Source organism: Apodemus sylvaticus, chromosome 1, assembly GCF_947179515.1.
Source record: "Apodemus sylvaticus chromosome 1, mApoSyl1.1, whole genome shotgun sequence".
Lineage (NCBI taxonomy): Eukaryota > Metazoa > Chordata > Mammalia > Rodentia > Muridae > Apodemus > Apodemus sylvaticus.
The window spans coordinates 121,590,083-121,603,058 of NC_067472.1; the positions used below are offsets into that span (position 1 = coordinate 121,590,083).

The 12,976-nt window shown below is 34.1% G+C and overlaps 1 protein-coding gene across 3 annotated transcripts in view; it reads left to right on the top strand.

The window, feature by feature from the left end:
* The first annotated feature begins 827 nt into the window (after positions 1-827).
* LOC127681529 (glutamate carboxypeptidase 2) overlaps positions 828-12,976 on the top strand; it is a 76,500-nt gene continuing 64,351 nt past the window's right edge. For all 3 annotated transcript variants that reach the window (XM_052177876.1, XM_052177886.1, XM_052177895.1), the window contains exons 1-4: positions 828-948; positions 3,427-3,535; positions 5,000-5,186; positions 10,898-10,999. In XM_052177876.1, coding sequence (XP_052033836.1) covers positions 828-948; positions 3,427-3,535; positions 5,000-5,186; positions 10,898-10,999 — 519 coding nt within the window. The remainder of the gene's footprint in view (positions 949-3,426; positions 3,536-4,999; positions 5,187-10,897; positions 11,000-12,976) is intronic.

Here is a 12,976-nt window from a genome sequence, read left to right on the forward strand (position 1 = left end):
GAGGGCAAAGTGTAGAGAGCCTTTGTGCATTGTTCCAGAATTCAGATTGTCTCTATAATTAACTGGCAAGCACTGAAGCATTCTGAGTCAGAAGATTAAAATTAAAGTGCAGAAATTTTGAAGAATTAATCTGATTATAGTGGGATATATGACTTTAAGTTTTCTGAGTCCTCTTACCAGTTTAATTCCAAGGCTTATTGGGGAGGAGGCATGTATTTCAGATGTCAAAAAACAAAACAAAACAAAACGAAACAAAACCAAAAAACACCCAAAATACCAAATTAGGACAGTTGGAATTCATCAAGAAGATATTTCAACAAAGACTTAAGCACAGAATTAACAGAAAGAGAAACTGTCAGGGAAAGGAGAGTGCTTGCCCCTGTGTAGAAGTATTGGGTCTCCAGGACTAAGTTTCTCACATTCCTCAAAGAAAGCTTATTGCAGTTAATACGGATCATTAAGCAAGGATAATGACTCTGCAATACTTTTCTGAGTACAGACTGCACTATTTGGCAAGTTTTCTTTGCTTTCAGATATTCTTGTTCATCTCTCTATTTAGACCCTGTCAGTAAAGTTTCAAAGAGAAGCTGTGAACCGTACACTCCAAAAAAGCCAGAATAACTTTTTTTTTTTTATCTTTTAGCAGGCAGTTACCCTGAGCCTGACTACAACTGGTTCACAGTACGCCAGAATTTGGGGGCGGTGAAAGTCTTAGGAGAGACTTGCATTTCCCAGGGGAATATTTGTGGGAGGAAATTTTAGCACGCAGCAGAATATCTACTGTAAAGTTTCAGGAGAACTGCTGAGGAAGACCAAAGTTGCCAGAGATGTGGAATGCACTGCTGGACAGAGATTCTGTTGAGGCCCTGGGACGCCATCAGCGCTGGCTCCGTGCTGGGACTCTGGTGCTGGCTTTCTCCGGAACCTTCCTCATTGGCTTCCTCTTTGGTATGGTACACTTTCATGGCAAATTGCATAACCTCCCTGTTCCTTCGCTTCTGCACTCTGCAGCCGCTTGGTCTGCAGGAGATGTTTCCGGTCTCCCCGGGAGGCAGTAATTTGCATGGAGAAAGGAGCCAGCAGTGTCTGAGTTAAGTAGAGGTTTCCTGGGCTCTGAGCAGAATTGAGTTAGGAATAAATTATCGGTGGATTGATTTGCACAGATTAAAGTCAGATTATGAACAAAATAAACAAAAACCGGAAACACTGGAAAACAGCAGGACACCACACTTCTCAGTGCGGATTTCTAGAGGCCTCTGATCCAGGTCAACCAGGAAGCTTGGCTTTAGTGGCTTTTGCCTGCTTAGGGCGTTGACCTAGCTCATACCTAGGGCAGTTTCAAGGATACTACCGCATTCAGGGCATCTCTGTGAAAGGAGTCTCTTTCTGCTACATTCTTCTTTGGACATAGCTGAGAGATGTTCTAGGAAATGTGAGTTACTGTCAGCATTGCCTGAACACATCCTCAACAGGAACTTTTTGAGCTTAGTTCAGATTTAGTCCAACTCTGCAAGAAACCATCAGTCCCAGAAATCAGTAGCACAAGCTAGCTGAATTACAAATTCAGAATTTGTATTACTCATTTTCATTTACAGAAAAAGTTACTTTCAGTAACTTTTCCAGTCTCTTTCAAACTTAGTTTTTCCCATCTTTATGATGAAACTAGTATGAGAAACTTACAGATAATAAATAAGATATTATACATCATGAGGAGCTTTCTGAGCAAACTATTGGGTCTTTTTTCATATGGGATTCCTTTCTTAATGAACTTTAGTAGACAGGCCAGTCTAAATTGTCATCAAGTCATCCATCTTTGCTCCGAATTCTGAATTACTTCTATGTAATTTGTAAAGACAGGCTAAGGACCAATTGAATGGCCTTGGGCCATAGACTTCAATCAAACTAAACAAAAAGATATCAGTAATTACCTATTATTGCTGTGAGCCCCAATGAGATTGAATTACATTGTTTCTATTAGTTCAGTTTGAAAGTGAAAATCAAGTTTTGTAAAGGTGAGCATGGGATTCAAAGGCTACCTATCCTAAAAGCAACTCATTTCTACTTTGTTACCCTTGCTGTTCCTTGGTTTCATGTTCAATAACTCAGTTTGTTAGTTTCTTAGTATTCTGTCTCTACTGCAGGCCTCTATCTTTTTCATTTGTGAATTATTTCAGGCGTAGGGTGTTTTTCCCTAATCTCACAGTCGACACCAGGGCCTTTTGTTTTATGCAGAGGAGTATTATTTTCCTTTTGCCCAGCCATATGAATCAATGCACATATTTTTGTGCTTATATGTCTGTGAATATGTTATCAATAATGATAAATTATCCTGAGGGTTGGCTGAATAGCTCTCTTTATTCTCAGATCTGGTGCTCTGTAATATCTATAAAGATCTTAATCTCCTTCTCAGATTAAATTCAACTCATGAGGCCAGGGGTTAAGGCACAGGTTATAAACTGTCTGTGGCATTCTGTGCATTGCTTGTCTTGCAGAGCTATGAAGTACATGGTAGTTTTCTATAGGTTTCAGAACTTCAGTTTCTCAACACAACATTCAAGTAGAAACAAACATATCAGTGCATTTTATCTTAGTTTTCAATTCAAAGCAAGCTGAAAGTACATTTTTTGTTTTTAATGTTTTAAGTAATTTATATACTTGAAATATATTTATAATTAAGATTCTCTTTATTTTTCAATAACTTCATATGTTCTACCTTTCAGGAATGTATGTATGTAGATGTGAGAGCAGGTGTCCACAAGGTTTTGTTGGGAACTGTGTGCTAAGAATCAAAGTCAGGTTCTTTGCAAAAATATTGTTTACAGAGTCTCACCAGTCACTGTACTCATAATTAATTCTTTGCAAACTTCTGTTAAATGTCTGTTCTAGCTCTACAGAGAAGCAAGTGATTTTGGCAAGAGAAGGTAATATAGAAAAACTACATTTTCATAGCATTTTTCTCCAATAATAGAAAAAATACTACACAATTGCATTTTCACATTGCACTTTTCTTAGAAGTAACAGCAACACACATGATTGAAATTGGGTTAAATATGTTGTACTTGCTTTGAAATTTTTTTGTTTTGTTTTGTTTGTTTTTTGTCTTTTTGTTTTTTCGAGACAGGGTTTCTCTGTGTAGCCCTCGCTGTCCTGGAACTCACTCTGTACACCAGGCTGGCCTGGAACTCAGAAATCTGCCTGCTTCTGCCTCCCAAGTGCTGGGATTCAAGGTGTGTGCCACCACCACCTGGCTTGATTTGCAATTAAAAGCAGTACATATATGTTGTTTTCTCTGTAGAAGAAAGCAAGGGGAAAGACTCATGAAAATTCCAGATAATATGAGAGATAATTGATTAACTATGTCTTTCATAAAAATAAGATCCTGACATGGGCTTATATCTCATTCATACCTTTTCTTGTATTTTTCAGGGTGGTTTATAAAATCCTCCAGTGAAGCTACTAGCAATGTTTCCTATCCTGGCATGAAGAAGGCATTTTTGTATGAATTGAAGGCAGAGAACATAAAAAATTTTTTATAGTAAGTATATACTTGTATTACATTCCAATGATATGAAGCTTTAACTTCATAACATTAAAATGCTTTCAGAGTAGGACTCAGAAAACATTTCCTACTGAAGGAAAGACCACCTGTTGCCACCCAACAAATATCTACCATAACTATTTAACTTTAGCCCCGCAGCACAAAAGAAGCCATAGGAAGTATGAGACAAATACACATGCAAGTTCTGATAAAATTTTACTCATGAGCATTGAAATTTGATTGTTTGTTGATTCATTACAAAATACCATCTTATTTCCTCACCTACTTAAACTATAAAGCTGTTCTTTGCTTGTGGAGAGTACAAAAACAGATTGTGGCCAGATTTGGATGGAGGAATATACTTTGGTGACTCATCCTTTAAGGAAAGACAGTAGGTTTTAGTTAAGAAAAAGCAGATTTAAAATCACATGATGTTTTGTTTGAGTGCCATCTCTGCTCATTATTAGGGAACTTTGAGTGACTAATGAAACTTACCAATATTCTAGTCTCATCTATGAGATGAGGATATTGTTACTGAAGTGATGAGGATGAATCTGGGAAGCAGATGTTTTGAAAAATTTAAAAACGAATTCTATTCTTTTTTTTATTCGATAATTTTTTATTTACATTTCAAATGTTTCCCCTTTTCTGGTCCCCCACTCCCCAAAAGTCACATAAGCCCCCTTCCCTCCCCCTGTTCTCCCACACACCCCTTTCCACTTCCCTGTTCTGGTTTTGCCTTATACTGCTACACTGAGTCTTTCCAGAACCAGGGGCCACTCCTCCATTCTTCTTGTACCTCATTTGATGTGTGGATTATGTTTTGGGTTTGAATTCTATTCTTATTGAAAGAGTGTAAAGCAAAAGAAATAAATGAATAAATTATAAAAGTATTGGCCCTTTCACTTGCTAGACTTGAACTCTACTCCTGAGCATGTACAATGTAGTGGTTTGATCCACATTAGTACAAGAAAAAACTTAATTGTAGACACAAAGTTAAATTTACATTTAGTTAAAAATATAATATGTGGATGTATATAGAATTAGTATACCTAATCACCTAGAACACAATATAGGTTTTTAACAAATAAGATTAATATGTGTCAAAAGTCTTTGAAATCCCTCTACTAATAGGATTTCCTAAAGGACACAAAGTGATTTGATATAAAGGACCATTAAATATTCACATATGGATAAAAGTTGCATATCTGTAGGAGTACATATATATGTCTACATTAATTACAATGGATTTAAAATCTATGAGACCCATTGCTTTCAGGAGTGCCCCATTGACTAAGAGGCATTCAGTTTAAACTCTTTCATGGAGAATCTCCACATTTTATATTTACTTCAGTATACTGTGTATTATAGGCATGAAAAAGTAGGTTTTTCGTAGTGCTTATTGAAAATGCATACAGACTAAACATTAATGTTTAAACATTTTCAATTTTCCTTCACCAGCAATTTCACACAGACACCACACTTGGCAGGAACACAAAATAATTTTGAGCTTGCAATGCAAATTCATGACCAGTGGAAAGAATTTGGCCTGGATTTGGTTGAGTTATCCCATTATGATGTCCTTTTGTCCTACCCAAATAAGACTCATCCCAACTATATCTCAATAACTGATGAAGATGGAAATGAGGTAAGTAAAAAACTAAATAAGCAGAAAGATTTCACTTCAGTTGCATCATCTCCATGTATTTATTGAATTCAATATTATTAACATTTGTGATTTACCTTTACACTTGATCTTAACCAAAAGGCCGAGAAGTGATGTGTGATTTACCTTTAAAAGCTCTTTATCAATGTCAGTTTATTTCTTAGAGTGTTTGGATTTAGTGTGATTTGGGGAATATTTTTTAAAAAGAAGCTTCATTATAGTTACTTTCTGTTTTTTTAACATTATATCCAAATTTCAAAAGTAATATATGGTCAATATTTTCAATATCTGAACAGACACTCATCACAGATTTAAACCATAAAGACTAGATTAAGAGTTAAGCTGGATATAAAGAAACCTAGTGTGGGTTTTCAGCTAGCAAGGATTTAATGGTTGAAAACATCATATTTTCACTTGGTCTTAGCCAAAAACCTAGACACACTGACTAATTATTTTTCAATTGACCCTGTGCATAAGCTTTTACTTATGTAAACCTTATGTTAGGCCTCTGGAAGCAAAATGTGATTTGGAGAAATAGTATAGTTATAGCAAAGAGTTTACAATCCTTATCATGAGTCCAGGTGTATATTTGTCTAAGAGATTGTAATTCAGTTAGCTGAGATTGGTTAAACAAAGATGTATGTTCAAAACATTTATTTCAATCAGTACCTTTTCTGTAGCCAACTTAATATATTTAGTACAGTCTTCAATGCTCGCACTAGAGGTTATTGTATTATAAAAAGAATTTTCCAAACTTTCTACACGTTAGATCATTTTCATAGTTGATTTTCTTTTCAAATTGCTATTAAACTTTTCTTACTAATAATGTATCAGTCTTTTAATCACAGTTCTACAGCATATGGTATTTCCTGCTCTGTTCTCCTTTCTAGGGCAACCATTACTTAACTATGAGATAGTTCTTTAACATGTGCTTATTTTCTGTAAGTAGCATGCTTGCATTGCTTTTATTTCAGATACATGCACTCTTATTTACATTTGGATCATTCAGGTCCAGGTTTATTGCTTGGGTCTAACGCAATGTTCATGTACTATCACATATTTTTACAATTTAAAAAATAATTTATTTAAAAATATTTGTCAAACTATATATTCAACATGACATCATTCTTTAATATTTCAAACTCAAAAAAATCAGCTGGTCCTAATACATGAATTGTATGGAAGAACTAAAATAGCTAGTATAATTTTAAATTGACATAATATTGATATTTTGAAAAATACATATTTTTATATCAGCTTTCATTTTTTATCACTATTTTATTCAATTGTGATAGTATCTGTCTCTATTCCCAGAATTAGGAAACCTGTGTAAGGATAATAATCATGAGGTTCAAGGCCAGTATGGACTACTTCATGAATTGTAGTCTGACCTAGATTACAAAAGTATTATTGCAACGGTGATGATGGTATACTGGGAAGTTACATCTTACTGCTGATGTATCTATTAGCTGGTATACAGATGTTTTATTAACGCATCTGTTGAGGTTTTTGTCTTTTGCTGTTTATGGTAATGTTAAATATTAACCCTCCAAGGCCTGGTTGCTCACAGGTACAAAAAAAAAATCCAGAGAATCCTCACACACACAATGTAACCTTGCTCCTTGTTTTAAGACTATTGGCTAAATAAAAATGCAAACTGCCACTATCTGGACAGAAGAAACATAATGTTGGGTTTTGTGGTTTCTGAATTGGGGTCAGAAGAGAACCACTATGAGGAGTGGGAGAAGGTAGAGTGAGCAGAAGATGCCATAGAGTAAGAATCTTCAAAACTTGGCCACGAGGCCTGGCCAGTTGGAGTTAGTAGCAGCCCAGTTGGAATGTAGCAAGATATAACTTGGAGTCTTTGATAGAAAAGAACACATAATAGCATAGATGATAGATATCTGCTCAGATTTATTGCTTATTTAAGCTTCTTTTAAATATCAAGGTGTTATATGTTTTATCTGGGAACTGGAGGGAGATGCAATAGAGGGCTTCTGGGGGAGGTGGGGGGAAAGGGGATAACATTTGAAATGTAAATAAAGAAAAGAGCCAATAAAAAAGTGACATTAAAATGAGAAAAAAATGATTAAATACTTTCTACAACAGGTATCACTACTGTGAGATTCAGAAATATAAATTTAAATTTGAAAAGTATAAATAAAAGTAAGAAGCATTTTTCTACTTTGCCTAAATTTTTATGGCTTTGAGCAACATTATTCTTCACATATTCTCACTTTTTTTAAAGTTATGCAGCAATTAAAGGTATATGTAATATTGATTTTTCTGTTTTATCCTTATCGCTTTTGTCAGAGAAATGCCATTCTACTAATGTATTCAAATCATAAACTTTATTTATTCAATCTTGAGAAATTTGTACCTTGAATTTATCCTTTATTAATTATCTGCTTATCTTAGATTTCTTTTATTACCATCTTTGTAATGTCTTTGCTAATCCTTGTAGCATCTTCTGAAGAATGTTTAAGCTTACTGATATGTAGTCTTTAATAAAATTTGAGGTTTATGTTCTTTTACAACTGCTTCAAATTACTCTCAGTTTAAATAAGGTGTATTTTAGCAAACATTGATGTGAAATTGTTTTCTAATTTACATTTCTTCTTCTTAATTTTTTTATTTACTTATTAATTCTTTAAGACAACAACTCACTAGGGCAGACTGGTCTGGAATTAAAATACTCTTACCTCCCTCTCTCCAGTTCTGGGATTACAGACATGCATTACCATGTTTAGCTCAGAATTTTTATGTTTATTTTCATTGTTAGGTTTAATATGATTTCAAATATATATATATATATATATATATATATATATATATATATATATATATATATATATATTTGAATTAGGTAAGATGGTAGGTAGAGAATTGTAGTAGTTTGCTTCTTTTTAACATGACACAATATAGGCATATTTGGAAGAGGCAATGTTCATTGAGAAAACACTTCAGTAGGATTGTTCTGAAAACAAGTCTGTGAGGTATTTTCTTGACTATTGATGTGACACGTTGCAAATTACTGTGGGTGTGCCACCTCTGGACTGGTGGTCCTGGATTATATAAGAAAGCAGGCTGAGCAAGTCATGAGGAATAAGCTAATAGGCAGTATTCTTCTAGAGCTTTTGCTTCATTACCTTCTTCCAGGTTCCTGCCTTAATTTCCTGCACAGACTTCACCAATGGAATATAAAGCAGAAGCTGAAATAAATTCTTTCTCCCACATTGCTTTTGGTCATAATGTTTTATCACAGCATTACAAACTCAATTAAGACATGAATCCTTTCATAATCCATGAGGTTTATGGTAGAAATTAGTATGTGGTCAATTTGTATAAATGTTCTGTTTCTTTGGAAATTTAAATGAAAAATCTTTAAATAACATATTAAAAAACAGGCAAAGTATCCACATATAGTGGCATAACCTGAAATCATCATGAGGCAGTCATATTGAGAATTCAAGGCTAACCTAGGCAATATAGCTAAAAACTATCAAAAAAAAAAAAGGATAAAAGAGAGACTAATCTAGCTATAGAAATTAATCACTTTAGGGAACAAACCTACATGAATAATTTAGCTCTGCATAAATTAAAAATACAAAATAAATGTTAAGAAATTGGAAGGGTAAAATATAGAATTAAGGTCACAAAGTTCTTAAAGAGAGAAGCTAGAAATGCTGCAGAAAAAGAGCTAAATATAAAATATGGCAAAATCAATATCCAAGAACTGATATAATTTGAGATTAAAGATGTCCAATAAGTTCTGTATAAAATACAAAATACAAAAAAAAATCTATGCTCTGCCTATCATAGTATAACTTTAATGTTCAATACAATAATTAATTTTCATGTTATATTTCTGTGATTAATAAAGACAAAGGAAGTAAAATTAAAGAGCAATTCAGTCCAATACTGGTTACACATACACCACTGAATCAATTAGAAGTCTCCAAACTAACATATCAATTATATTTTGATCCTATTTCATCTATATGATAAGTACTAGAAATGCAGTCTTTGTAAGTATGAGTTTATTCTCTGTCTGCTCCTTCCCAAAAGACTTTGTGTATGTTCAATGATTTTTGTTTTTGTCCGATGTTTTTTCTTATTACTTTGTATAACTTTTTAAGGTCCGAATTAAACTGAAATACATCATAATAATGTCTGCTAGGCCTCAAGAAGAACTACCTACTGGATACTACTTTAAAATAAATTACTCACCTAGAGACATCTTATACTAAGTAGTGAATGGGGGAATGTTTTAGATTCATTGAGACCTCATTGTTACCAACATTTCCTGTGTAATCAGTTTATAACTAATTTATCTTTAACCCTAACAAATATTGTTCTTTAAAGACCAGCTATATGCAGTACTCTACTGTAAGACTCAATTTCCCAAAGTATAGTCAGACTATATTAATGTCTGTGCTTTTTTTTCCCACAGGAATTCTATTTTGATAGGTCCAACTGAGAAAAAATGGATTCTTATATTCTACTTAGCTTTATCACTTGTGTTAATTAACTTATGAAACTTTATTTTAGCTAAAGCTTCTGGTAGTCTCAGTCTGTAATCAAATGCTTCCATTGCATTGGACCTCTAATGAAGCAGTGAATAGTAGAGAAGAAAGTGGTAGCATAATCTGTTGAAAGCATGAGAAAGCAAATAATGAGGATGATGCTGGAAAAAGCCCATTAAGCTCATACTGTCCACTTAAGTATCACCTACAAGGCCGTATCTCATAGAGATTGTACTTTCTCCTCATACTGCTGTCGTGAACCAACCAATCGGTTAACACATGGGCATGGAGGGATATTCTTTATCTAAACCTATAATGCAGTTTTAATGTTACCTGTCAGAATTCCTGTTGCATATCTAATTGCATTTGTTTGCTACTTTGGGAGTTTCTTAATATTCTTTGCTTTCCCAATTCAATGACAATATAGTTAAGTAGATACAGAAATAAATATTTTGGTTACTATTTTTCATTGTTTAAGCGTTAATGTTGCTTAGTATGTCCAGATACTTTTAAGGATGGATCCCTCAATTATAAAATTCTTATTAACACAAATTTGATATTTACACAATCACTAAATAGGTATTATAACAATATTACAAGTGACAACCTCTACTATGCAAAATTACATATTTGAGGATGTTAGAAAAAAAAGTCTGGTGATATGTTCTCCATAAATGGAAGCTGGTGCTTTTAAGGTTTGCTAGCACCTGCATGAGGTAAAATCACTTCTAGCCTAACCTGCAAGACATGTGTATTTGAGCTGTGTCCTTTTTGTTTATAGCAGACAGGGATCTATAAAATCCATCATCAATTCTTCCTTTCCTTATGATATAGTTGTCTTCTTTTTGTGGAAGCCATGTCTGTTTGAACTTCTTTTTTATTTACCCACAAACAGAATATAGTTAGTTCCTGATGATGCTGAAGATGATGCTGATTATTATTATTAATTGTTATTATTATTGCTATTATTATTATAGATTTATACTTAAATGAATTCTGAGAACAAGGTCTAAGTTTTTCCATCTCTGCACATTGCTCACAGTATCAGACATTGATTTGATTTTGAAATTACTAAATACTAATTTGAAGGAGACATGGATGCATGTTCCTTGCTTGCTTGTAATAAACTAACTGATTTGCTCTTGTTTCTCTTGTTTATTTCTCTAGATTTTCAAAACATCATTATCTGAGCTGTCACCCCCTGGATATGAGAATATATCAGATGTAGTGCCACCATACAGTGCCTTCTCTCCACAAGGAACACCAGAGGTAACAATGCAGTACAGCATAATACAAATGATGAGCAGAAGCCCCATTTCCCTCCATATTTAGAAAATAATTAAAAGGTAACGAGGGATTTCTATGCAATTCAAAATTATTCCATTTCCAAATTTAAGAAAGTAGGCTTCCTTAATAACAAAAAAGTATTAATTCTTTCATTATGCTTTTGAAAATAAAATATGCTGCAATAAGATGTACAAATCTACATGTTTATTGTCTTTTCACAAACACCCATTTTTCATTTTATTAATTTACTTTACTAATTCACATTCCAAAACTTTCCTCCTTTCTTGTCCTCCTCCTGAGTTCTTCACATCGTTTGCCTTCCTCCTTACCCCCACAAACATACCTCTTCCCAGGAACATCAAATTTCCACAGGATTAAACACATCCTCTTCCACTGAGTCCATACAAGGCAGCCATTCTTGCATCCCTGAACAGCCCATGCAGGCTACTTAGTTTTTGGCTTAGTCTCTGGGAGCTCTGAGGGGTCTGAATTAGTTAGCACTGCTGTTCTTCCTATGAGGTTGTAGTCTCCTAATCTCTTTCAGTTCTTCCTTTAATTCTTCCATATTTGTCCCAGACTTTAATTCAATGGTTGACTGAAAGTACCTACATTTGTTCAGGTCAGTTGGTAGTAGAGCTTTTCCTATCTACATGTACAAGATGGCCTCAGTAATAGGATCAGGATTTGGTGTGTGTGCTTGGGATGTATCCCAAGGAACAGGGTAGCCTTTCTCCGTCTCTGCTCCATTTTTGTACCTACATTTCCTTTGGACAGGAACAATTCTAGGTTAAAAATTTTGAAGATGGATGTGTGATAGCCTGGATCAACTAGGGGCCATGTCTACAAACACCCACTTCTGTGTATTCAAAATTCTCTTGATGTATAAAGTGTTGACATTAGTTCAGAAAATTCCTTTAAGCCATTTCTCAATTTCATTCACCATTGAGGCAATCACTGCTCTGGTGTGTGTGTGTGTTAATTTACATCTCTGTCAAAGCAAAATGCCTAAGGTAAACAACTGAAAAGATAGAGGATTTGTTTTGACATATACTTTTGGAGATTTAGGTCCAGGATTGCTTGTCCTCATTACTTGAGCCCCGAGATAACAGAAAAAGACATGTTTTAATAGATACTCAATCTTGTTCTGTTTAGGGTAACAGTGTACAGTTGTGGTTCCACCATGCACTATTGAATCCATGACCATCCAGCATCCCTTAGCCCAAACACACAACCAACCAATTGGGTGAGAAGAAGGGGATCAGGAAAGAGGCCTTGCTGCTCCAACCCAAGTATCTAAGCTAAAAGGAAAATTATTTACTTCTTTTTCTCTTTTTATTCCATACTGTTCCAAATTTTAGCTTTATTTTTAGTATTTTCTTTTTATCTTTTTTTTCTACTTACTCCTTGTTATGTGTTTTGCCCTTTAAAGCCTGGCTTTTGTTTCTTTCTTTTTTCCAATTCTCATGTTTCCATTTTATTTTTGTTTGAGCTTATGTTTATGTTCATATTCATATTTATATTCAATTATATTTATTCTTTTATTTATATTTATCTTTATATTTATATTTATATTTCAGTACTTTATTTTTTTACTGGATTTTATTATCCTAGTGTATTCTGTGTGTACTTTTGCTCCTTTCTATGGCCATTATTGAAGCGCTATGGTTATTATTAAATGTGTATTTCTGTATTCATGCATATGGTTTGATATGATAGTATTGCTATGGCCTATTTTCTCCCTTGAGTAGTAGTTAGCAATAAGCCCTCAAGAGAAGGATACTAAGAGGATCATTGTTTAAAAGCAGAAGAGGAACTGGAGAGCTGACTCAGTGATTAAAAGCACTATGCTCTTCTAGAGGACCTTGGGTCAATTATAATCAGTCACACTGGGTTCATAACTGTCTACAACTCCAGTTCCAAGTTATTCAAAGTCCTGCTCTTTTTTCCTTACCACCAAAC